General features: G+C 42.4%; 1 protein-coding gene across 3 annotated transcripts in view; it reads right to left on the bottom strand.

The window, feature by feature from the left end:
- Positions 1-2,589: 2,589 nt before the first annotated feature.
- Positions 2,590-23,424, bottom strand: part of PSME3IP1 (proteasome activator subunit 3 interacting protein 1) — a 35,383-nt gene continuing 14,548 nt past the window's right edge. For 2 of the 3 annotated variants that reach the window (XM_078063709.1, XM_078063708.1), the window contains 3 exons: positions 19,023-19,156; positions 12,190-12,254; positions 2,590-3,386 (listed from right to left, as the gene is read on the bottom strand). In XM_078063709.1, coding sequence (XP_077919835.1) covers positions 3,169-3,386; positions 12,190-12,254; positions 19,023-19,156 — 417 coding nt within the window. In that variant the 3' untranslated portion in view covers positions 2,590-3,168. Of the gene's footprint in view, positions 3,387-6,994; positions 7,177-12,189; positions 12,255-19,022; positions 19,157-23,424 lie in introns of all 3 variants that reach the window. The other variant, XM_078063710.1, reaches the window with a different exon arrangement.

Below are 23,424 nucleotides of genomic sequence, written 5' to 3'. Positions count from 1 at the left end.
ATCGTGTCGATGTTCTAGCTGCAACTGAGGAATGCCAGTAGGATGGGAAGACCTGCCATACATCACCACTAACAGAAGCTCTGGACACCCTACCCAGAAACAGGGGAGGCCACCAGTATCAGGGCTATTGAGGATGGCTACCATTTACTGAACACTCTGTGCCAGATCCCACACCAAGTACCTAATCCAGACTAGCTTTCACCCTCACCAGAAAGTTGGTATCATTATTTCTATTTACCAAGGATGAAACTGAAGCCCCGAGAGGTTAAGGACCTTGCCCCACTGAGCCAGCTAGTAAATGTCTGGCTCTAAGCTCATAACCACTGCAGCATATCCAGGGAAGGGGGAACTAGGCTTAGTTCCCAGGGAGAAGCAGAAGCAATGGGCGGAAGTCTGAGGCAAAAGCGGCTTGTCCTGGGTAGAAAGGAGGTAGCCAGAAGGGAAGAACCCCAGGTGGAGAGTGGAAGGAACAAGGATGCAAAGAGCTGGCCCAGGTCACCCCTAGTTAGGGGCCCAACTTCCAGTCTAAGATGCACCTAAAGCCAGCTCTTCTCTCCTCCTGGGTCCTGAGACCAGGGAAGGCATATGTAGGATCGCCAGATCGTCTCTGGGTCCAGTCACATCAGCTCCCCTGCTTTTTATAGATGGAAAAATGGATGCTTTGAATTTCACACTTTCTCCCCACCCAAGCGGGTAACAGGGTCCAAAGTTAGAAGTGGTTGAGAGGGCGTGGTATGACACAGGCTAGATAATCCAGAGAGAACCGGCAAACAGGCTTTCTCCCTTGCCTGGTTCAAGAGTTGTGAGAATACTACCACTCAGGACAATGTAAGCAGGTTTAAAGAAACCCCACCACCCACTTTGTCTTTAGCCCTTATTACCTAGTTATAAGCCCCAATTATTTATTCAGGCCTGATGGCTGCACTTTATGGATTAAAGCAGTCCCTGTTTTTTCTATCCTTCTTTGGGTTGGAACCACACTGTCTACACTGGATGCTTTTCAAGCCTGCTTCCTCTACTGGGGAGACCAGGTCCTGCTCTGCTAGTCATGGTTCTACGGGACATATGTCTCCATTCCAGGACTCTACACCAACAGGTACAATGAACACGATGAGATGATCACCACTGACTCTCAGTCTCCCCTGTGACACCACAGACCAGAAATCTCCATGTGAGGAGCCTCAACTTTCTCAACGCAATCTAGCTTATAGTAGATGGAGAGGGAGTTGGGAGTGCAAGATCCGGTACAGAAAAAGCAAGACCTTGTTCTCGGACAGGTGCATTAGCTTTCAAGTTAATGTACAGTTTTAATCCCTACACCCTTTTGTCCCCTTCTCCCAACAACAGAGGCCATGAGGTATAGTAATGGCTTCTTAAAAGTCAAACCACAGGGACGCCTGGGTGGCTCAGATGGTTAAGCGTCTGCCTTCGGCTCAGGTCATGATCCCAGAGTCCTGGGATTGAGCCCCTCGTTGGACTCCTGGCTCAGTGGGGAGCCTGCTTCTCCCTCTCCCTCTGCCCCTCCGCCCCGCTTGTGCGCTCTCTCTTTCACAAATAAATAAAATCTTTAAAAAAAAAAAAAAAGTCAAACCACAAAGAGATGGTGCCCCTGACTCCTTGGTCTGCCTCCCGAAACGGTGTGCGCGCTGCAAGGACGACAGCTCAATCGCAGGAACAATGGAGCAGAGAAGCAGAAGGTGCCTACACAGTTTTACCTAAATGTCTTGTCTGTTAGGATGGAGCCGAGCGCCTGTGCTGACAGTCAGGAACAATTAGCACGGAGCGGTCCTGAAAAGGAGGAAGGATTCACAAGGCATCACTTACGGGTGAAAGGAAGTCACCATCTGCTAACGGGCACGAGTGTCACTGTATTGGAAGGGGAAAAGCAGTGGGTTGGAGGAGAGCCAGGGGCCTCTCTGCCCACATTAAAAATGAGTAGCTGCTCTGCCTGCCAGCATCACAGTGTCAACACATTCTGTGTGTGTGTCTCTGTCTCACACCCAAAGAAGTAGAAACAATTGACGTAGGAACCCAGGGGAAGAGAGAACTGTACAGACTCATTCTCCTGGAGCAGGGGAGCCTACAGATTTGTTTGTTTTGTTTTTCAAGCCCATGCCTCCCTCTGACCTCATCTCTCTCCGTCCTAGAGGGAGAGGCTCACCTTTAGGAGACAGAGGTCTTGGCTGCTCACAGTCTTGAAGCTGCCCTGTGCAGGAAGGGAGAGGAGCAGAGGGGAGGCAAGGACAGGGCAGCACCTTTAGGCCAGAAAGAGCTTCCACATTTAGAAGCCTCAACTATAAGCATACCGAACAGAGAGGGGCCTCAACAGAGCAGAGTCGAGTCAGAATATGCAGGTGTGTCCCACTGGTTGGCACTCAGAATTCCAGAAGCTGCTAGAAATAAGTCATCTCGTCTACATGCCTACCTGCACTTCTGCTTTCTGGCCATGATGAAATAAGGCCCATGTTCGTTTCTCTAAGGTTTAGGGTCTTAAATGGCGTTGGACGGAGGGAGAAGGAGAAGGAAGGAAGGAGGAATACGGAAAAACTCCACAATGAGTGATGGGCGCTAAGTGACAGCCCCAGCAGATGTAGTTTATAATCTTTACTTAGTCACACAACATCAAGAATCGGTTAGTTCCAAGGGAGTGCAGCAGTCCATCACCTGGGGCCCTCCTCCCCCCAGCCCCCCAACATGAGCCACCACGCAGTACAACCACATGGTGTGTTCTGCTGGAAGAGAGGTTTAAATGATACCTGTCCCATAACTGCCCTTGCTTCCTGTGCTGTCAGGAAAGGAAACAAAGAAGAAAACAAGAAAGCAACGGCATCCAAACACTGCACCCCAGCGGGTGCCTATCTTCCCAGGGCATTTTCAGGGAAATCTCCCCGGAGCCGCGGCCCCCTCCCCACCACGGCAGCGAGGAAAGAGGCAGCAGGACAGGGTTGGACATCTGCACTGGAGTGGAAAGAGAAACCAAACACAAGTTGGGCCACAAGTGAATTCTGGCACATTTTTAGATGAGGTTAAGAATGTCACGGTGTGCACAGGAAGCGGGCAAAGGAGTTCTGGGGGAGGTGGTGCCCGGAGTTGGAACAAACCGTCCGGCCTACTCTTGGGCAGGAGCTCTGGCGGGGTCGGGGCGGAGAGGAGGGGGGGACACAGGAGCTACGGAGCCTCAAGGAAGGTGTTGGTTCGGAAGATGGAGGAGACGATCTTGCCAGTGGCGTTGATGGTGCCTTCACTGTCGGAGCTGGACTCGGAGTCGCTGCTCCCGGAGTAGGCGCCCAAGCCCGGGAGGATGCCGATGCAGACCGCAGCGGAGGGGCAGTGGATGGAAGGGGCGCTCAGGGACGTGCTGCCGAGAGACATGCAGGACGGGGCTTCTGCAAGACAGGAGGAAGGGCCGTGACTTCACCTCCTTTCCCAGAGCTGACGGGTCCTCGCCACGCACTGGGCACTGGGCCCCAGTCTATACCACGGAGCCCCAACCACCCTAGGCAGTCAGCCCCACCGGCACCCGCATCCAACAGCTGTGTTCCTTTTTTACCGTTGACAAAACTGACGCCACGCTCAGAGAACATTTTAAGATGGTGCACAATGTGACCAAGTAGGCAGGGCTCTTTTCGCCCTGGGAAACCCAGAGCCACGGCAACACCTCAGGGATGGAAAGCCTCAATCTAGGAAATGCGGGGAATTGAGGGGAGAGGAAAAGTTAAGGACTCTACTCTACCCCTCTCATTGCCTCTAAATATTTCCAGCCTCAATGAATCTCTACAACAACCTGATATGTAGGTATCCCCCATTTTACTGATGAGGGGGGTCAAATGACTAGGCCAAGGTTAAAGGCCACTGAGAGTAAAAAATGTTAAACCAAATCTGAATCAAAAAACTAGGACGATTGGGTGGCTCAGTCGGTTAAGCATCCAACTCTTTGTTTTGGCTCAGGTCATGAAATCAAGCCCCGCGTCAGGCTCTGAGCTGGGTGTGGAGCCTGCTTAGGATCCTCTCTCTCCCTCTACTCCTCAACCCCCCTCCCACTCATGCATGTGTGTTCTCTCTCTCTCTCAATAATAATAATAATAATGTACTAAAACAATACCAGAGCTCACTGTAGAGTAAGGGTTGGAGTTCAAACCTTTCTCAGGCTGACAAGCATGTATCTTTCTAGGCTTTTGCCTTAACAAGCCCCATGTATCTTTCCAGGCTTTTGCCTTAACAAGCCCCTAATGAACACTTCACGTAAATGTGAAAAGGATACAGAGTTCCAAGTATATGAAGTCAGGAGTAAGTAAAAAATACCACTGAGAAACAAAAAGAGATCTCCAGCGGCCAATACACAGAGTTCAGGAGCTCAGTGTATTCGCTTGTCTTACAGGAAGTTCTAATAAGGGAAGAGAAGCTGCCGAAGAAAGGCAGCGGTGAAACACGGAGACAGAAAAGTGAAACGAGAGGTGACACTGCTCGTAGAGATGGTGGTGACAAGACTACAGGAAAGCAGAGGCAGATAGTTGCAACAAATATCACAAAAGGAGATTTCTTTGGGATATAAAATTTTTCCAAAACCAACCAACCAACCACTGAATAGAAAAGGGGACAGAAGGGTGCCTAGGTGGCTCAGTCGATTAAGCGACTGCCTTCGGCTCAGGTCATGATCCCACAGTCCTGGGATTGAGTCCCACATCAGGCTCCCTGCTCCGCAGGGAGCCTGCTTCTCCCTCTCCCACTCCCCCTGCTTGTGTTCCCTCTCTCGCTGTGTCTCTCTCTGTCAAATAAATAAAATCTTTAAAAAAAAAAAAAAAAAGAAAGAAAGAAAGAAAAGGGGACAGAAGTGCCTGGGTGGCTCAGTCGGTTGAGTGTCCAACTCGTGATGGTGGCTCAGGTCATGATCTTGGGGTCATGAGATCAAGTCCTACGTTGGGCTCCGTGCTCAGCAAGGAGTCTGCTTGAGGACTCTCCCTCTCCCTCTGGGCCTCCCCCCATGCTCACTTGTGCTCTCTCTAAAATAAATAACTTTAAAAAGAAGTGGACAGAAGGCATGAACAGTTCACAGAAAAAGAACAAATGGCATTTAAACTTGGGAGAACAGGGGCACCTGGGTGGCTCAGTTGGTTACGCATATGCCTTCGGCTCAGGTCATGATCCCTAGATCAAGCCCCACGTCCGGCTCCCAGCTCAGCAGGGAGCCTGCTTCTCCCTCTCCTCTCCGCTTGTGCACTCTCTCTCTCTCTCTCTCTCTCTCAAATAAATAAATATATAAACAAAATCTTAAAAAAAAAGAAAGAAAGTACTATTTGGTTTAAAAAAAAACAAACAAAACCTGCTATCTTATAAGGGTATAAACCATTTACTTAGAAAAATAATTTATGTGAAGCTGTTCAGTGAGATGTCATTTTATTAAGTATTTCAAGGGTGAACTGAATTTTAGGCTCTTAGATACAAAAGGAAGATTAAGTTCAGAGTACCTGTGCAAACTAGAGCTGGCCTAAGGGAAAGATGGAAGCCAGCCACAGAAATAAAACCAAGGAGGAGTGCCTGAGTGACTCAGTCAGTTAAGCATCTGACTCTTGATTTCAGCTCAGATCATGATCTCATGAGATTGAGTCCTGCGCTCAGTGGTGAGTCTCAGTGGTGAGTCGGCTTGAGAGTCTCTCTCCACCCCCCCCAAATGAATAAATATAAAGAAAGAAAGAGGAAGGAGGGGAGGGGAGGGGAGGGGAGGAGGAGGGGGAGGGAAAGGGAAAGGAAGGGGGAGGGAAAGGGAAAGGGGCGGGGAAGGGGCGGGGAGGGGAAGGGAGGGGAAGGGAGGGGAAGGGAGGGGAAGGGAGGGGAAGGGAGGAGAAGGGAGGGGAAGGGAGGAGAAGGGAGAGGAAGGGAGGGGAAGGGAGGGGAAGGGAGGGGAGGAAAGGAAGGAAGAAAGAAATGAAAGCAAGGCATCTGGACCATGGTAGCATCAGCAGAGTTTAAGCCAAAAGACCAAATCTCTCGATTATCTAGGTTTCAAGAAAGAAAAGAGACTGCAATTCTGACAAATTTCATTCCAAAAATAGTTACACTGTCCAAAGAGAACAAAATGGTGCCCTCTGATCTCACCCATTTAGTGAAGTTCCTGCCAACTTCTGCATTTGCAGGACCACGTTGTCATACCAAATTAACACCGAAAATTACTAATAGAGAATGTTCTTGGGATTCAAACAGATGCGTGACTTGAGAGTCAATGGGGCCAACTGTGCATTCATTCACTGGCTCTGCTTGGAGCTTAAGTTCAGAGCCTCCAGTGGGAGAAGCCTAAATCTCCATTAGGGTTACAGAGCTATCTTCTGGGAGGCCTAAAGGGGCAAAGCCTTCTACTGCCAAGGACAAGACTCTCAAGCAAGCTTTCAGGGGATATTCTTCCTGTGGGGCCTTAGCTTCTAGCAAAAGAGGGTATTTCATGCCCAGCTGTAAGAATGCTACTGTGAGAATGGAATGGGGGAGGACAAAGGGATTAAGAAAGGTGGCTCTGAAACATGGTGTCTGCCTGAGATAGTTTAAAAAAGCCACACAAGTTTTCCTTTCTACTGAATGATACAAATAGTTCCTACAAGGGAATAAGCACCAGATACAGGGCTACTAGTTAACTAGTTGAAGTACGTTTAAGATTTCTGTAAAGTTTTATATACCTATGTGTATACACACACAATATACACTTAATCCTATTTAAGCAGCCAATTTAGCAAGTTTCCTATATATTAAAAACATATCAGTGAAACGGAGCTCCTACATTGCTGATGAGAATGTAAACTGGGATAACTTCTTTGCAGGGCAATTTTGCAACATTTATCTGAATTACAAATTTATATCCTCTCTGGCCCAATAATTCCTTTAAGCATCTACCCTAATAAAGCATGAATGTGACAAATGATACATGTACAAAGTTATTTAATGAAACCTCATACCAGAGAAAAAATGGAAACAATCTAAATGTTCATCATAAAAAACAAGATAGGGGTACCTGGGTGGCTCAGTCGGTTAAGTATCTGACTCTTGATTTCGGCTCAGGTCATGATCTCAGGGTTGTGAGATAGATCCCTGCATCGGGCTCCATGCTCAGTGGGGAATCTGCTTGAGATTCTCTCTCTCCCTCTCCCTCTGTCCCTACCGCAACTTGCGTGTGTGAGCTCTCTCTCTCTTTCTCTAAAATAAATAAATCTTTATTTAAAAAATTGGATAAATATACTATGGTGCAACCATATAATGGAATACTAAACAGTCTTAAAAAAAGAATGAAGCTCTTTGTGTACAGATATGTAATGATCCCCAAGATACATGTGAATTAAGCAATGAACAGAAGAATATGTAAGTAAAATAACGATGATGATGATAGGAAGCACAAACCAACATATGAAGTATTCTTGCCAAAAAAATCAACTTGAATTGACTGAGCTCGAGATCTAATTACCATTTTACAGGAAACAGAGGAATAAAGGAATACCATGGAGACACAATCAGCAAACTCTAGAGTATGGGAAACTCCACAAGACAAAGACCCAGTTTCTTCACAAAAACAAAGGAAACAAAAAAATAAATATAAAAAGGAAGAACTTACAGGTCAAATGAGACTTAAAAGACATAATAGCCTACTGTAAAGATGCCGTATGATGGCAATATTCTCAGACTGATCTACAGATTCAAGCAATCCCTATCAAAATCCCAACTGCCTTTTTTATTGAAATTGATAAGTTGATCCCAAAATTCATATGGATTTGCAAAAGACCTCGAATAACCAAAATGATCTTGAAAGAGAACAAAATCTGGAGAACTCACACTTCCCAATTTCAGAGCTTGCTACAAGGCTACAGTGATCAAGACTGTGTGGTAATGGCATAAGGATAGACATACAGATCAATGGAAGAGGAGAGTCCAGAAATAAACCCATACATGTTGGATAACTGATTTTCAGCAAAAATGCCATGACAATGCAGTCTGGTAAAAACAGTCTTTTCAACAAATGGTGCAGACCAACCGAATATACACACAGAATGAAAATGCATCCCTACTTCAAACCATAAACAAAAAATAACTCAAAATGGATCAAAGACCAAAATGTAAGAGCTAAAACCATAAAACTTTTAGAAGAAAACACAGGTCTCAGTTTTCATGACCATGGATTAGGCAATGGTTTCTTAGATATGACACCTAAAGCATAAGCCAAAGAAAAAAATAGATAAATTAGATGTTCTCAAAATTTAAGAATTTTGTGCTCCAAAGGACTCTATCAAGAAAATGAAACCCACAGTAAGGAAAGATAGTATTTGTAAATCATATATCTGACAAATGTCTAGTATGCAGAATATATAAAGAATTCTTACAACTCAACATTAAAAAGATAAATAACCCAATTTAAAAATAGGCTCAGGATTTGAGTAAATATTTCTCCAAAGAAGATATACAAATGACCAATAAGTACATAATGCCATCATCATTAGTCATTAGGGAAATGAAATATCACTTCACACTCACAAAAATGAACAGAATAAAAAAGACAATAGCAAGTGTTGATAAGTATGTAAAGGGACACCTGGGTGGCTCAGTCGGCTGGGGGTCTGCCTTCGGCTGGGGTCCTGATCTCAGGGTCCTGGGATCGAGCCCTGCATCGGGCTCCCTGCTGAGCAGAAAGTCTGCTTCTCCCTCTCCCTCTGCCCCTCCCCCCTGCTCTCCCTCTCTCTCTTTCTCTCTTGTGCTCTCTCTCAAATAAATATTTTTTAAAAAAGGATATAAAGAAACTAGAACCTTTATATATTGCTGGTAGAACGTAAAAATGGTGCAGCTGCTTGAGAAAACAATTTGGCAATTCCTCAAAAAGTCAACCATATAAACACAGAGTTACCATGTGACCTAGAAATGCCATTCCTAGGTATTAAAAACATATCAAACATACCAGTTCCAAGAGAACTGAAAATTGTTGTTCACACAAAAATCTGTACATGAATGTTCATAGCAGCATCATTCAGAAGAGCCAAAAAGTGTGAACAACCCAAATGCCGATCAACTGATGACTGGACAAAATGCCGCATACCATTCAATGGAAGATTATTCAGCTGTAAAAAGTATCGATACATGTTACAACATGGATGACCTTTGTAAAGTGAAAGGTTAAATAAAAAGCTAGACACAAAAAAAACACATACTGCATGATTTCATTTATATGAAATATCCAGAAAAGGCAAATCCATAGAGAAAAGTAGAAGAGTGGCTGCCAGTGGCTGGGGAGAGGGAAGAATGGGGTGTAACTGTTAAGGGGCATGGGGCCCCTTTTTGGGGTGATGAAAATGTTTTGGAATTAAATAGTGGGGATGAATACACATTCTTGTAAACATACTAAAAACCACTCAATTGTGTCCTTTAAAAGAATGAATTTTATGGTATATCTCAATATTTTTTTATTTTTATTTTTTTAATAAATTTATTTATTTATTTATTTGAGAGAGCACATGAGAGGGGGGAGGGTCAGAGGGAGAAGCAGGCTCCCCGCTGAGCAGGGAGCCCGATGCGGCACTGGATCCCGGGACTCCAGGATCATGACCTGAGCCGAAGGCAGTCGCCTAACCAACTGAGCCACCCAGGCGCCCTCTCAATATTTTTTTTTAAAGCCATATAGGGCAAATACAATGTATGTCTGATCCTTGCTTGAATCCTGATTTTTAAAAAATCAATTGTCAAGAAAAAAATATTATGAGAAAACTGGGGAAAATGAATACTAATTTGCTATCTGATAATATTTAGAAATTACTATAATTATTTTAGGGGTGATAATGGTATTGTAATCTTGTTAAAAAAACAAAGAACCCTTATTTTTTAGGGATAAAGAAGAATTATTGACAAAACAATATAATGTCTGGTATTTGCCTCAAAACACTACAGTTCAGAAGGTATAATAAGATTGGACAAGTGTTAAAAAATTGTTGAAGCTACATGATTGGGTTCATTATTCTATTATCTCAATGTTTGAATATGTTTTAAGTTGCCTATAATAAAATATTTTTTAATTTTAAAAGTATATTTATAATTGCTTGTATATATATACAATGCTCTGGATATATACAAAAGAAATGTATGATACTGTTTCCCTTGGAAGAACTAGATGGAAGAGGATATATAATGTTGAAGGGGGACTCTTTTTTTTTTTTTTTTTAAGATTTTATTTATTTATTTGACAGAGAGAGAGATAGTGAGAGCAGGAACACAAGCAGGGGGAGTGGGAGAGGGAGAAGCAGGCCTCCCGCCAACCAGGGAGCCCGATGCGGGACTCGATCCCAGGACCCTGGGATCATGACCTGAGCCGAAGGCAGACGCTTAACGACTGAGCCACCCAGGCGCCCGAAGGGGGACTCTTTACTCAATGTCCTTTTTAAAAGTAAATTCTAGGGTGCCTGGGTGGCTCAGTTGGTTAAGCGACTGCCTTCAGCTCAGGTCATGATCCTGGAGTCCCGGGATCGAGTCCCAAGTCGGGCTCCCTGCTCAGCGGGGGTCTGCTTCTCCCTCTGACCCTCTTCCCTCTCGTGCTCTCTGTCTCTCATTCTCTCTCTCAAATAAATAAATAAAATCTTAAAAAATAAAATAAAATAAAATAAAAGTAAATTCTAGGGGCGCCTGGGTGGCTCAGTCAGTTAAGCCTCTGACTCTTGATTTCAGCTCAGGTCATGATCTCACGGTTTGAGATTGAGCCCCGAGTTGGGCTCCACACCCAGACTGTCTCTCTGCTCTCTGCTTAAGATTGTCTCTCTCCGGGGCGCCTGGGTGGCTCAGTCGTTAAGCGTCTGCCTTCGGCTCAGGTCATGATCCCAGGGGCCTGGGATCGAGCCCCGCATCGGGCTCCCTGCTCTGCGGGAAGCCTGCTTCTCCCTCTCCTACTCCCCCTGCTTGTGTTCCCTCTCTCGCTGTGTCTCTCTCTGTCAAAAAATAAATAAAATCTTTAAAAAAAAAAGATTGTCTCTCTCCTTCTCCCTCTGCCCCTCCTACTCCCCACTTAAAAAAAAAAAAAAGTAAATTCTAAGAGCAAAAAGTTATCAGCATCAGCCCACCATTACCGATGCTCAGCCTATTTTTTTTTAAGATTTTATTTATTTGACAGAGAGAGAGAGAGAAAGATCACAAGTGGGGGGGGGGACAGAGGGAGAGGGAGAAGCAGGCTCCTAGCCAAGCAGGGAGCCCAACGCGGGGCTCGATCCCAGGACCCCAGGATCATGACCTGAGCTGAAGGCAGACACTTAACCAACTGAGCCACCCAGGTGCCCCTCAGCAGATATATTTTTCATTTTTTTTTTTTTTTTTAAGATTTTATTTATTTATTTGACAGAGAGAGAGAGAGCACAAACAGGGGGAGCAGCAGGCAGAGGGAGAGGGAGAAGCAGGCTCTCCGCTGAGCAGGGAGCCCGATACGGGACTTGATCCCAGGACCCCGGGATCATGACCTGAGCCGAAGACAGACAGCTGCTTAACCAACTGAGCCACCCGGGTGCCCCTATTTTTTTCATTTTTTAAAGTTTTTATTTAAATTCCAGTTACTTAGCACATATATTATTTTTAAATATCCATTAGTTTTTGAGAGAGAAATAAATGTGAGCCCTGTTTTATAGATGACCCATTGAGTTTAGCACAGCATCTCAATCCCACAGGGAGTCACAGGTAGAACTAAAGACACTCCTGAATTTCTCATCCCTGATCCAGCCGTCAGGACACTCACATTCACTTACAACTCTGTGCCACTTAATACAGTGCCAGATTTGATTGCATACAAGTAACCACCATAGAAAGTATACTTCTGGAGACTGTTATTAGGCTTCTAGCCTCAAGCCAATCAAACATCAGCAAGAGCCAGGCATTCTACCTCTCACTGGTAGCCAGCCAGGTGAAATCAAGAAACTTGACATTTGGGGGAGACTGAGAAAAACCCTTTGTGAGCAGAAGTGATATGACCAGGGCTTTGTCTGTGTAAGCACTTCTAGGGGATCATAATTGTCATTTATCAATTCCACTGGTTTCTAACATATTGGTTGGCAGGGCAGCTGATATACTCGGGTCTAAATCCTGCTTGGTAGAAAAAGGCTTGCTTAGAGATCCATGCATTCCTTCATAGATAGAATGCAGTCCACCCCTGTACTATGGCTCATGTGTATTATGAATAGTGAAATGGAAGCTGCCACCTACCTTGACTCTTGTCATCTGGGTCAGGGTCCGATTTCAGTCTTTTCACACTGTTGCCACTCTCTGAGCTGTAACAAAAAATATGGTAATTTGAGCTATGTCCAATCTTGGGGATTAAAACTTTGGGTATCAGGAGCTCCAATAACCATTTATATTTTAGGTAGCCTCAAAGACCTGGGGTGGTCTGGAATGAAAAGTCTTCATTTCAGGTTCTTAATCTCCTTCCAGTTACATTATTGTTATAAAGACAACTTAAACCCCTGGCCAGTTCAAGGAGTAGAGCACTTTATCTTCAAGCATCACCTGAACTTCAGATTCTTTGTTGTCCTTATCATTCATCTTGGTTAGAACCACAGATGGATTGCAGGACTATCTGGACACATTCATACATGACAAAAATTTAGTTAAGTTCTTAAAGATTAAAGGAAATCTCTTCTTTAGTGACATGCTAGAGATTCTGAAAGTCACCCAAAATACCTTCACTGAAAGAATGTCAAAAGAATGTACTTTTCCTGCTATGTAGCTTAGAGAAGACATAATCATACCTCCAGCTCTACCATTACTGCTAATATTTAGGGCAGTCAAAAAAAGAAAAAAAGAATGCACTTCAACAAGGAAAGAAATGATCTCAGAAAGAAGGCCGTAATCACAGAAAGGAAGGGTTAGTGAACAAAGAAACCGGCAAATACAATCTAATTTGTGTGTTAAACATGACCATACTAAAGTCCTGGGCAGTAGCAGCATGTAAGGAAGACGTGATTATAGCTCAAAGTTCTAAGGTCCACGTATAATTTTGTAGGAAAGTAAGACAGCTATTTAACTTTAGGTTTTGCTAAGTATTTCTGGTAAGTTGCAAGTTTAGCCACCAAAAACAGAATACACAAATCCAAACTAGAAGAAAACAAATGAACAAAAGATTTTAGAATCATAATTTTTAAAGAACAGGAGGAAAAAAATATTTTTAAAGTAAAATTAAGATAGCAAAACTATATCAAAAATCCTAAAAAATCTAAGCCTACCTATAAAACGAGATTAACAGCCTAAAAATTTTAAATCAGCTATTTATGAGAATCACCAAAAAATTTAACAAAAACAAACAAGACCCAGAAAGACTGAAAGCAAAAGAACAGCAAAAGAGTTACTAAGGCAAATACTAACCCAAAGAAGGCTGAGCTACCTATTACAATAATAGGGAAACAGAATTTAAGACCAAAAACATTACAAGAGATAAAGTAGGTTAGTTGATAATGAAACAAAGTGTAATTCACTATGAAGAAATAACAATTCTGAACATGTATGCTTCTAATTAGAGAGCTTAAAATAAATATTCAACAGAATTTTGAAGAAAAATCAAGAAAACATCACTATAATGGGAGATTTCAAAATACTCAAGTACTGACAGAGCAAGCAGACAAAGATATAAAAACACAGAAGATTTAAACAATAAAATTAACAAACTTCTTTGGTTGTACCTATATAGAACCCATAACAATTACAAACATGATTCTCCTCAAGCTCACTTTGAACATTCACAAAAATTAACCTCAGGAATAGGTCACAAAGCGAGTTTAAAGCAATTTCAAAATCAGTACATATAAACCACAATGCAATTAAGGTAGAAATCAACAACAAAAGACAAATATATCAGACTCTAAGACACCACCGATTATAAGGTGTTAAAATGTGTGTTGGGGGGGAAGGTTCATCTTAGAACCTATGAAATATAGTTAAGCTACCTCAGTATGTTTGGAAACTTTAAAAAATGTTTCTAATTTAGGAGTCAAAGAAGAAATCATAATGGATATTTAAAAATATTTAGTTGGAAATACAAAATTGTGTACAGTAAAACCTGAGGAAGAATTACAGTTTTAGGTGTCTCTAATTGAAAAGAAAAGAGGAAAATTAATTAGCTAGGTATCTGACACTCATTTGTAACAGAAATTATAAAAGAATAAACTTGAGGGAAGTAAAGAATATCCCAAAGAAAGAAGGTAGGAGAAATGAAGAAACTAGCCAAAATAAGAATAATCATCCATCAATATTTGGGATGAAAAAGGGGACAATTATAGATACAGCAGCAGTCAGAAAAATAAAAAATACTAACAACTTTAGCGAATGCATTTGAAACAAGACAAAATGGACAAATTCCCAGAAACTATAACCAAATAAAACAGACTCAAAAAAAACATGAAGAAACTTAAATAGCCCTATAATCACAAATTTTAAAAAAGCAGGACCAAAATGATTATATAGAGGAGTTCTACTAAATTTTCACGAAACAGAACATTACCATCTTACACAAACTCCTCCAGAGAACAGAAGAAGACAGAACACTCCCTAAATCCTTCTATGAAGCTACTTTTAAACTTCATATCAAAAACAGAAAAAGTGGGGGCGGGGAGAAACAGACCAAGTCTTACTTATGAACACAGATCCAACAACCTATACAAAATATTAGCAAACCAAATCCAGTGGAGTTAAAAATAATTATAATACAGCACAGCATAGGGGATATAGTTAATAAGATTATAATAATGTTTGGTAACTACACTTATAGCGAGCACTGAGTAATGTACAGAATTGTTGAATCATGTTGTACATCTGAAACTAATAACACTGTATGTTAATTATACTTCAATTTAAAAAAATTTTAAATACATCACAGCCAAGCTAGTTTTATCACAGGAATACATTAGAAAAATCCTTAAACTTAATTTTTCACCATAACAGAGTAAGAAAAAAAAAATTTCATCAATTCAAAAACAGAAAAAAATGGACAAAATTTTAAAATTTATGGCTACAAAAAAACCTTATCAAACTAAGAACATAACTTCCTTAAACTGCTAAAAGTTATCTGAAAAAAACAAAAACAATAGATACTATTCTTAATGATGAAAAGTTATAAATGTTCTGTTTAAAACAAGGATGTGCATAGTAATTGTTTCTAACATTTTATTGGTGGTCATTGCTTGGTGCAGTAAGAACGGAAAAAAAAACAAAGAAATCAGGGGCACCTGGGTGGCTCAGTCGGTTAAGCATCTGCCTTCAGCTCATGATCCCAGGCTCCTGGGATCAAGCCCCACATGGGGCTCCCTGCTCAGTGGGGAGTCTGTTTCTCTCTCTCCCGTTCCCTCTGTGCTCTCTATCAAATAAATAAATCTTAAAAAAAAAAAATTAAAAGGTATAAGAGAATAAAGCTGTCATTATTCACAGATAGTGACTCTCTACACAGAAATTTCAAAGGAATCCACTAATAAAAGTTAGTAAGAGTTATTAAAGAGTATTGTTAAGGTTAGTAAGAGCTGAGTGGCTAGATGTAAATACTCCAAAATCAATTGCACTTTTACAAACCAGCAACAACAACAAAAAAATCTAAAACACCTAGGAATAAATCTAACAAAAGATATGCACAACCTTTTGGAAAAAATCTGTAAGACTTTACTGAATGACATCAAAGAAACAAATAAATGTAGATATATGCCATGTGTAGAAAGACTCACATCCATAAAGATCTGTTCTCTCCATAAATTTATCAAGCCATTTAGTAAGATTCCAATAAACTTAAAGAATTTAATCTAAAATTTAATCTACATCTAAAATTTAAATGTATCTAAATCTAAAATGTATATGGAAGAACAAAGTGGCCAACAGTAGACAAGACACCCCTAAGAAAAATGTAAGTGTACTTGTCCTACCAGATACCAAGATTTTTTATACAGCTACAATAATTACACAGAGTGGTACTGGTCCAACAGATCCAAGGAACAGAAAACAAGGAACTCCTAAACAAACCCATGGATCTTGGGAACTCGTTTTAAGACAGAGGTGACACTGAAGGTCACTGGGGAAAGGTAGAAATATTTAGTAAATGTTGCTAGAAAATTAGCTTTTGGGGCCCTGGGTGGCTCAGCTGGTTAAACATCCGACTCCTGATCTCAGCTCAGGTCTTGATCTCAGGGTTGTGAGTTTGAGACCCACGTTGGGCTCCATGCTGGGAGTGGAGCCTACTTAAAAAACAAAACAAAAACAAAAAACTGACCACCTTAAAATCAAATATATTTGGGCGCCTGGGTGGCTCAGTTGGTTAAGCGACTGCCTTCGGCTCAGGTCATGATCCTGGAGTCCTCGGATCGAGTCCCGCATCGGGCTCCCTGCTCGGCAGGGAGTCTGCTTCTCCCTCTGACCCTCCCCACTCTCATGTGCTCTCTCTCATTCTCTCTCTCTCAAAAAAAAAAAAAAAAAAAAAAAAAATCAAATATATTTGACCACCTTAAAATTAATTAATGAAGGTAAAAAGAAAAGCTATAAACTGTGGGAAAAAAGTCAGAACCATATTTAAAAAAACAAACCTACGAATCATTAAGAAAAATACAAATAAAAAAAAAAGGAAAGAAAAATACAAATAACCCAGTAGAAAAATGGCAAAATATATGAACAGACCTTCCACATAATAGGACGCATGAATGGCAAATCAACATATAAAATATGTCAGTTAACAGGAAATGCAAATTAAGACCACAAGGAGACAGTATTTTACAAAATCACTCTATATCGCTGTATCTGTGCTGTCCACTAGGGCAGCAATTAGCCACATTAACACTTGAAATGTGACTAGTGTGGCTAAGGACCTGGATTTTAAATTTAAGTTCTAATTAATTTAAATTTAGATAGCCACAGGTGGCCAAGGGCTACCATACTGGACAGCAGAGCTCTGGAGAAACATTTGCACATACATAACAAAGCATGCCCTAAACCTCTTGACACCATTTGTCATAGTTCAAACATGCATCCACAAGAGAACAGACACATTTTGGTATCTCATATAAAGCACCATTATACGACAAGGAAAATGAATGAATTACAGCTATATATACGTGAATACACACACAAAATTGTTTCAATCACAGAAACAATTTGAGTGAAAAACCAAATTCATAGATCATATACAGAATGAAATCATTTTTATAAAGTTCAAAACCAAGCAAGCTATTCTACTGTTTAGGGATACCTATATAGGTAGCCAAAACCAAACCAAACACAAACAACCCCCCCCACACACACACCCCGAAACTGCTAAAAGTAAAGACATGCAGAAGAATGATCAAGCAGATTTGGAAGCATGGGGTGAGGATGGCAGGGCAGGGAGATGGCAGGGAGAGAGAGCACAGAGGTAGGCTCAGTCATGTTGATCGTGTCCTAAGCACACACCAGGCATCAGACTTTCTTTCACAAGCACCAGAATCATCCATGCAACTTGAAAGATTAGACTCCCAAGACCTCACTTCAAGCTTAATGAACCAGAATTAGTGAGAGGCCTAGAATCCACATTAACAAAGTCCCGGGTGATTCTAATAAACCCAGGCCTGACTAGATGAGGAACGCCTGCCCCAGGAGACTCATCTAGCATCTTGCCACACAAAACAACAATAAATGATGATCTAATAAAAGGTGAGCTAAGGACTAAGTAAGGGAGGCAGTTATAACGTCCATTCTGCTAGCAGCAAGACACTGCCGAGAAGTATCTAAGTGCCCACCTAGAGAGCCCTTTCTTGGTGAAGTCCAATAGAACTGACCCAGGACCAAATCCTAAAAGACACTGGGCCAGGCATGAAAGCTTCTGTGAACTTAAAAGGAATAGGGGCACCTGGGTGGCTCAGTCAGTTAAGCGTCTGACTTGATTTCAGCTCAGGTCATGGTCTCAGGGTTGAGAGATGGAGCCCTGCATCGGGCTCCCCGCTGGGCGTGGAGCCTGCTTAACATTCTCTCTCCCCCTGCCTCTCCCTCTGCCCACTGCCCCCCGCCCCCAAAAAAACTTGAAAGGAATAATCCATGGCTCACGTTAACTGGTCCTTTTCAGGTTACTGCTACTCCTCCCCTCCACTGCTAAACCATGACAACATTTTTATATGTAAGCAGTGTTCCTAGGAACATCTACAGCAGATGGATGGTGCACAAACCACAGGAGTGCATCAACGCTCTCCCTTGAAAACACGTGGCTGGTTGCCAATATGCCATATTGATTTTCCTAATAGACTGCACTCACACTTAACATTATTTCGTCCATGGTATGGTCAAGTTGAAATGACCAGATTTCATCACTTTGGCACCATTTCAGGATTTAGCAGGGGAGGAACCTAAGACAGAACTTATCAAAACCTCTAGGCAGTGCTGACACCCCACATCAATCAGCAAGGAACCCAGTCAGGTCTGTGCCACGGTCACAGCTTCCATGGTCTCAAAGGCCACAGTGCCTTTGCAGCAACTGCTCCCGCTGCCCGGGATGTTGTCCCCCTTGTCTGCCTATCAAAGTCCTAGTCATCTACCTGGTCAACATCTCCCTCTACTGCCTTCCCTACCTTCCCCAACCTGAGCTCACAGGCCCTCTCCAGGGAGCTATGGGTTTCCTCCTCCCTGCTCCCGTAAGACCCTACCCAAATCCCTTCACACAACTCGCTACCCTCCTCTGCCTAGAAACAGATGCTCAAATATTGAAATCCACCTTTCCTTATTTGTGACCTTGGACAAAGGTTCTCAACCAATCAAACTTGTACTGTGTAGACTTGTGGAAAGAGTAAGATCATTAACACAATGGAAAGCACTTAACACAATGCCTGCCGCATGACAGGTGCCCAATGAAGAGTAGCTATTATTCTGCTGAACAAATAATCAGAGAGACAACGCTCAAAGACTACAGAAGACACCAAATCTGGACGGGGAGAGAGAGGTAGGGCTACCAGACTGCCGCTTAGGTAACCGTTTGCTCAGGCCACCATTACAAGTGGCATTCCAGAGTATACAGTCAGAGGGAGACTGGAGTCGTGTGAGTGCTGGCTGACCTCTTGTGTTTCACAGCTCCTGCCAACAGCTTTGCCTGGGAGAACTTGTTCTTGGTTTCTATGGGTTTCACAGCCACTTTCTTCTCCACCTCCTTCTTGTTTTCTGGAGAAATTCCAACTTTGTTGAGATTACTGTGTTAGAGGTTAAGGGTCAAACTAAGCAAAAAGCTACAGCAGGACAATGGTAAATCAAGAGGAGACATATAATCCGCTAGCTCTTCAGCTCTGCCATGTAATGTTTAGCCTATTTATATTAAAAACAATGCCCTCTATTCTTTATTCTGCCAGTCATATCCAGCTGATTTGAAGAGAAATGAAGGTAACCACGGAGGAAAAAAGCAAATCAAGCCAAATATATTACAGAAAAGCAAACTTTTTCCCTCTGATTCTCAGTGAAAATCTGAGTTATGGTCAGAAAACCTCCTCAAAGACAGGGCCACATCTTCCTGGGGTAGACAAAGATCTTATATAAATGCCACAGAAAAAAATGTGGCTTCCCTGAAAATTTTTAAGTATTTGCTTTTTTTGCCCAAGGGTAAACTCAAATCTTGCAGAATGTCCTATGACCAACAGTGGCATTCAATCTTGGACATCACAAAGACTAACTCCTCTGCTGGTACAAGACAACATCAGAAGCACCTTAAGGCTCATTAAAAAACAGAGTCCCTCCCCTGTCCCAAACCCAAACTGAATGAGGACTTCCAGAGGCCCAGGAAATGGTTTTAAACCCCTCTTCAATGTGATTTTAATGAGAAATCCCAGTGCATATGCAACACATGAACAAAAACGTTATTTTTATTTTTTAAAAAGATTTTATTTATTTGAGAGAGAAAGAGTGAGAGAGCATGGGGGGGGGGGAGGGTCAGAGGTAGAAGCAGACTCCCTGCTGAGCAGAGAGCCCGAAGTGGGACTCGATCCCGGGGCTCCAGGATCATGACCTGAGCCGAAGGCAGTCGCTTAACCAACTGAGCCACCCGGGTGCCCCCCAAGACGTTTTTAAAAGCACAACCAGGGGCTCCCGGGTGGCTCAGTCGGTTAAGCACCTGCCTTCGGCTCCGGTCATGATCCCAGGGTCCTTGGATTGAGCCCTGCATCAAGTTCCCTGCTCTGCGGGGAGCCTGCTTCTCCCTCTGCCCCTCCCCCTGCTCATGCTTTCTCGCTCTCTAAAATAAAATCTTAAAAAAAAAAAGTTTTGGGGCACCTGGGTGGCTCAGTCATTAAGTGTCTGCCTTCGGCTCAGGTCACGATCCCAGGGTCCTGGGATCGAGCCCCATGTCAGGCTCCCTGCTCTGCAGGAAGCCTGCTTCTCCCTCTCCCGCTCCCCCTGCTTGTGTTCCCTCTCTGGCTGTCTCTCTTTCTGTCAAATAAATAAAATCTTTAAAAAAAAAAAAAAGTTAAAAAAAAAAATAAAAGCACAACCAGGGGCGCCTTGGTGGCATAGTCAGTTAAGCGTCCAACTCTTAGTTTCAGTTCAGGTTGTCATCTCGGGGTTGTGAGGTCAAGCCCCGCACTGGGCTCCACACCCACTCAGCACGGAGTCTGCTTGAGATTCTCTCTCGCTCTCCCTCTGCCCCTCCTGCTCATGCTTGCATTCTTTCTCTTCTTCTCTAAAATAAATAAATCTTTAAAAAAATAAATAAAAGCACAACCAGTTCACTTGTAACATCACTTCTTACAGGCCTGATGTCAATCTCTGGCTGTCAAGGTTTGTCACTTTCTTTTGTTCTCTCCACCAGCCCCTCCTCTCCTTCCGTTTCATACTCTCACAACCCATTAGGCATGAGCTTTAAGTGTTGGATGTGGTGCAATACTTTATTTAAGAGGCAGCAGTGCCTTACTGGAACAACAGTGACATCTAGTGACCAAGAAATCTAAGAAGCAGGTATCATCAGCCCAAAGGGGTGGGCAGAGGGGTATATGGTCTTTGAACACTGAAGAAAATCGGGTACCAGAAATAAGGACATTCTAATTCTGATCACTCTTCAGGCACTAACTCTGTTCTTGCAAGCACCAGTTACCTTAAATATTTGCAGTATTCAATGGGGATTATGTAAAATGCTCAGTACTATTCTGAGTTTCATCAATTTAATGGTTTCAAAGTCAACATGAAAGCTGATAATATGTTAACATTACATGTTTGGTTTTCTAGAATAAAAATGAAAGAATCAGATTTCATCCTTCTAATACCAAATGCCAAAAACCACCAGCATGCTGATTTTTACCTGCAACTCCATTGTTAAGGGATAAACTCTTACAGAATTCTTAATATTGAAAAATAACACAAAAATGGAAAAAATTAACAAAAAAACAGGCACGTTTTTATAATAGTAGGATACAAACAAAAACCAACACTTCACTTTTTTATTCTTTTAAAATGAAAAAAAAAAAGCCTTCAACCTTGTCTTTTTTGGGGGGGGGTAAAATTATTACTTTTGATCCATAGCCAAAGCATAAGCCATTTTTCCCCTTAAGTTCCTCTCCCCCTAAAATGCTTTAAAAACACAAACACACCTCAAAAATCTCAAAGAATTAATTAGATGAGGAATTTTTTAAAATTACATAGTTCGGGGCGCCTGGGTGGCTCAGTCAAGCGTCTGCCTTCGGCTCAGGTCATGATCCTGGGGTCCTGGGATGGAGCCCCACACCAGGCTCCCTGCTCAGCGGGAAGCCTGCTTCTCCCTCTCCCTCACTTGTGTTCCCTCTCTCGCTGTGTCTCTGTCAAATAAATAAATCTTAAAAAATAAAAAAATAAAATAAAATAAAATTACATAGTTCTTGGAGCGCCTGGGTGGCTCAGTCATTAAGCGTCTGCCTTAGGCTCAGGTCATCGGGCTCCCTGTTCTGCGGGAAGCCTGCTTCTCCCTCTCCCACTCCCCCTGCTTGTGTTCCCTCTCTCGCTGTGTCCTCTCTCTGTCAAATAAAATCTTTAAAAATAAATAAAATTATATAGTTCTTAACACATAATATTGCTTTCATACTCTCACATACTCTGAAGAAAACAAGAGTTCTATTGTTTATATGGCACAAACCACAGCTTATCTGCCTTCACAAGTATCACATTATAAAAGGTATATTATAACAATCAAGCAAAGCCAAGAACCAGCTCCTGATTTAGAGCTTCAATAAACAAATGGCTAATCCTTCAGTTCCTATCTCAACATGTCTCTGGCTACCTGCATGCCAGGATTAGTGCATTATGTATCAGTGGGTTGGAAGGCTTTTCTTCAGTTTTTCTAGACAGTCAGAACTTACCAAGTTTCCAACAAAAGCCAATACCCCTGGGGCCTCTCCAATGTTGTACTGTAATGTTAGCAGGGCAGAAAAGTTTCTTCCACCTTACTGCTGCCCTATTTATACTTCCCTTTGAACTGAAAACTGAAGGGCCCTGCACACTCATACCAAACCAACTCTACTCTCCAGAATGCTGCTTTGGGAGATGCATCTTATTTGCTAGCCTGCCAAATTAAGCACATAAAACAAGACATTATTCTAGTGATTGGTATAATTAACGTATTTCCTGAGGGAAAAAAGTCTGGTGCCTGACACAATTCAATACATCTATCTGCCCATCTCTGCAAACATCAATGCACACTATTATTCTGGAGTCACCAGAGAAGGCAGTGGGGGAGAAGAGCTCCAGAAGAGTCAGCCTCAATCCTACAGTTGGGATTGAGGTGTGACTTTCCAATCTTAAATGTTATACCAGAATTCCACCAGGAAAACTGGAACTGGAAGCCAAGTCTTTTGCTACCAGTTCAGAGAAGGTTTTCTGGCATCATGCTGCCCCCTTATCTCAACCGTTGTCAGTCACCTTGATTTAAACCAAATCCCTGAGAATCAGTCCACATCTTCTCCTACATAGCTCTTTAATGGAACCTACTGCACGCTCCCAAAAAAAATACCAACTAGCGCATACACGCAGTCGTATCGTCAATTTTAGAGGTAAAGCCTGTTCAATCACACTAGTGAGGTTATTCAACATATAAGCTTGAGATATTCCAATAAGCCTTCTCATAGGAAAAAAGCTATGGTGGCTTCATTAACCTCTCCTAAGAGTCATTCATTACTTTGTTCACATATACACTGAGAACCTACATGCCAGGCACTAGGGAAATCAGTTGTGACCAGGTCCCTATTTTTATGCATCTTACCTTACATTCCCCAGTAAAGAGGCAAACAAACCAGTAAAGAGGTAAGCAAATTAAGATTTTTCAGGAGTGAAAATTACTATTAAAAAGTGACATCAGGGCACCTGGGTGGCTCAGTCGGTTAAGTGTCTGCCTTCAGCTCAGGTCATGATCTCGGGGTCCTGGGATCGAGTCCCATATCAGGCTCCCTGTTCTGCAGGGAGCCTGCTTCTCCCTCTGCCTCTGTCTGTCTCTGTATCAGTAGGTCTCGGTCT

The sequence above is a fragment of the Halichoerus grypus genome, chromosome 15 (assembly GCF_964656455.1).
Source record: "Halichoerus grypus chromosome 15, mHalGry1.hap1.1, whole genome shotgun sequence".
NCBI classification, from domain to species: domain Eukaryota; kingdom Metazoa; phylum Chordata; class Mammalia; order Carnivora; family Phocidae; genus Halichoerus; species Halichoerus grypus.
Note: the sequence above shows the minus strand (reverse complement) of the source record. Positions and strands in the feature narration are given on the sequence as shown.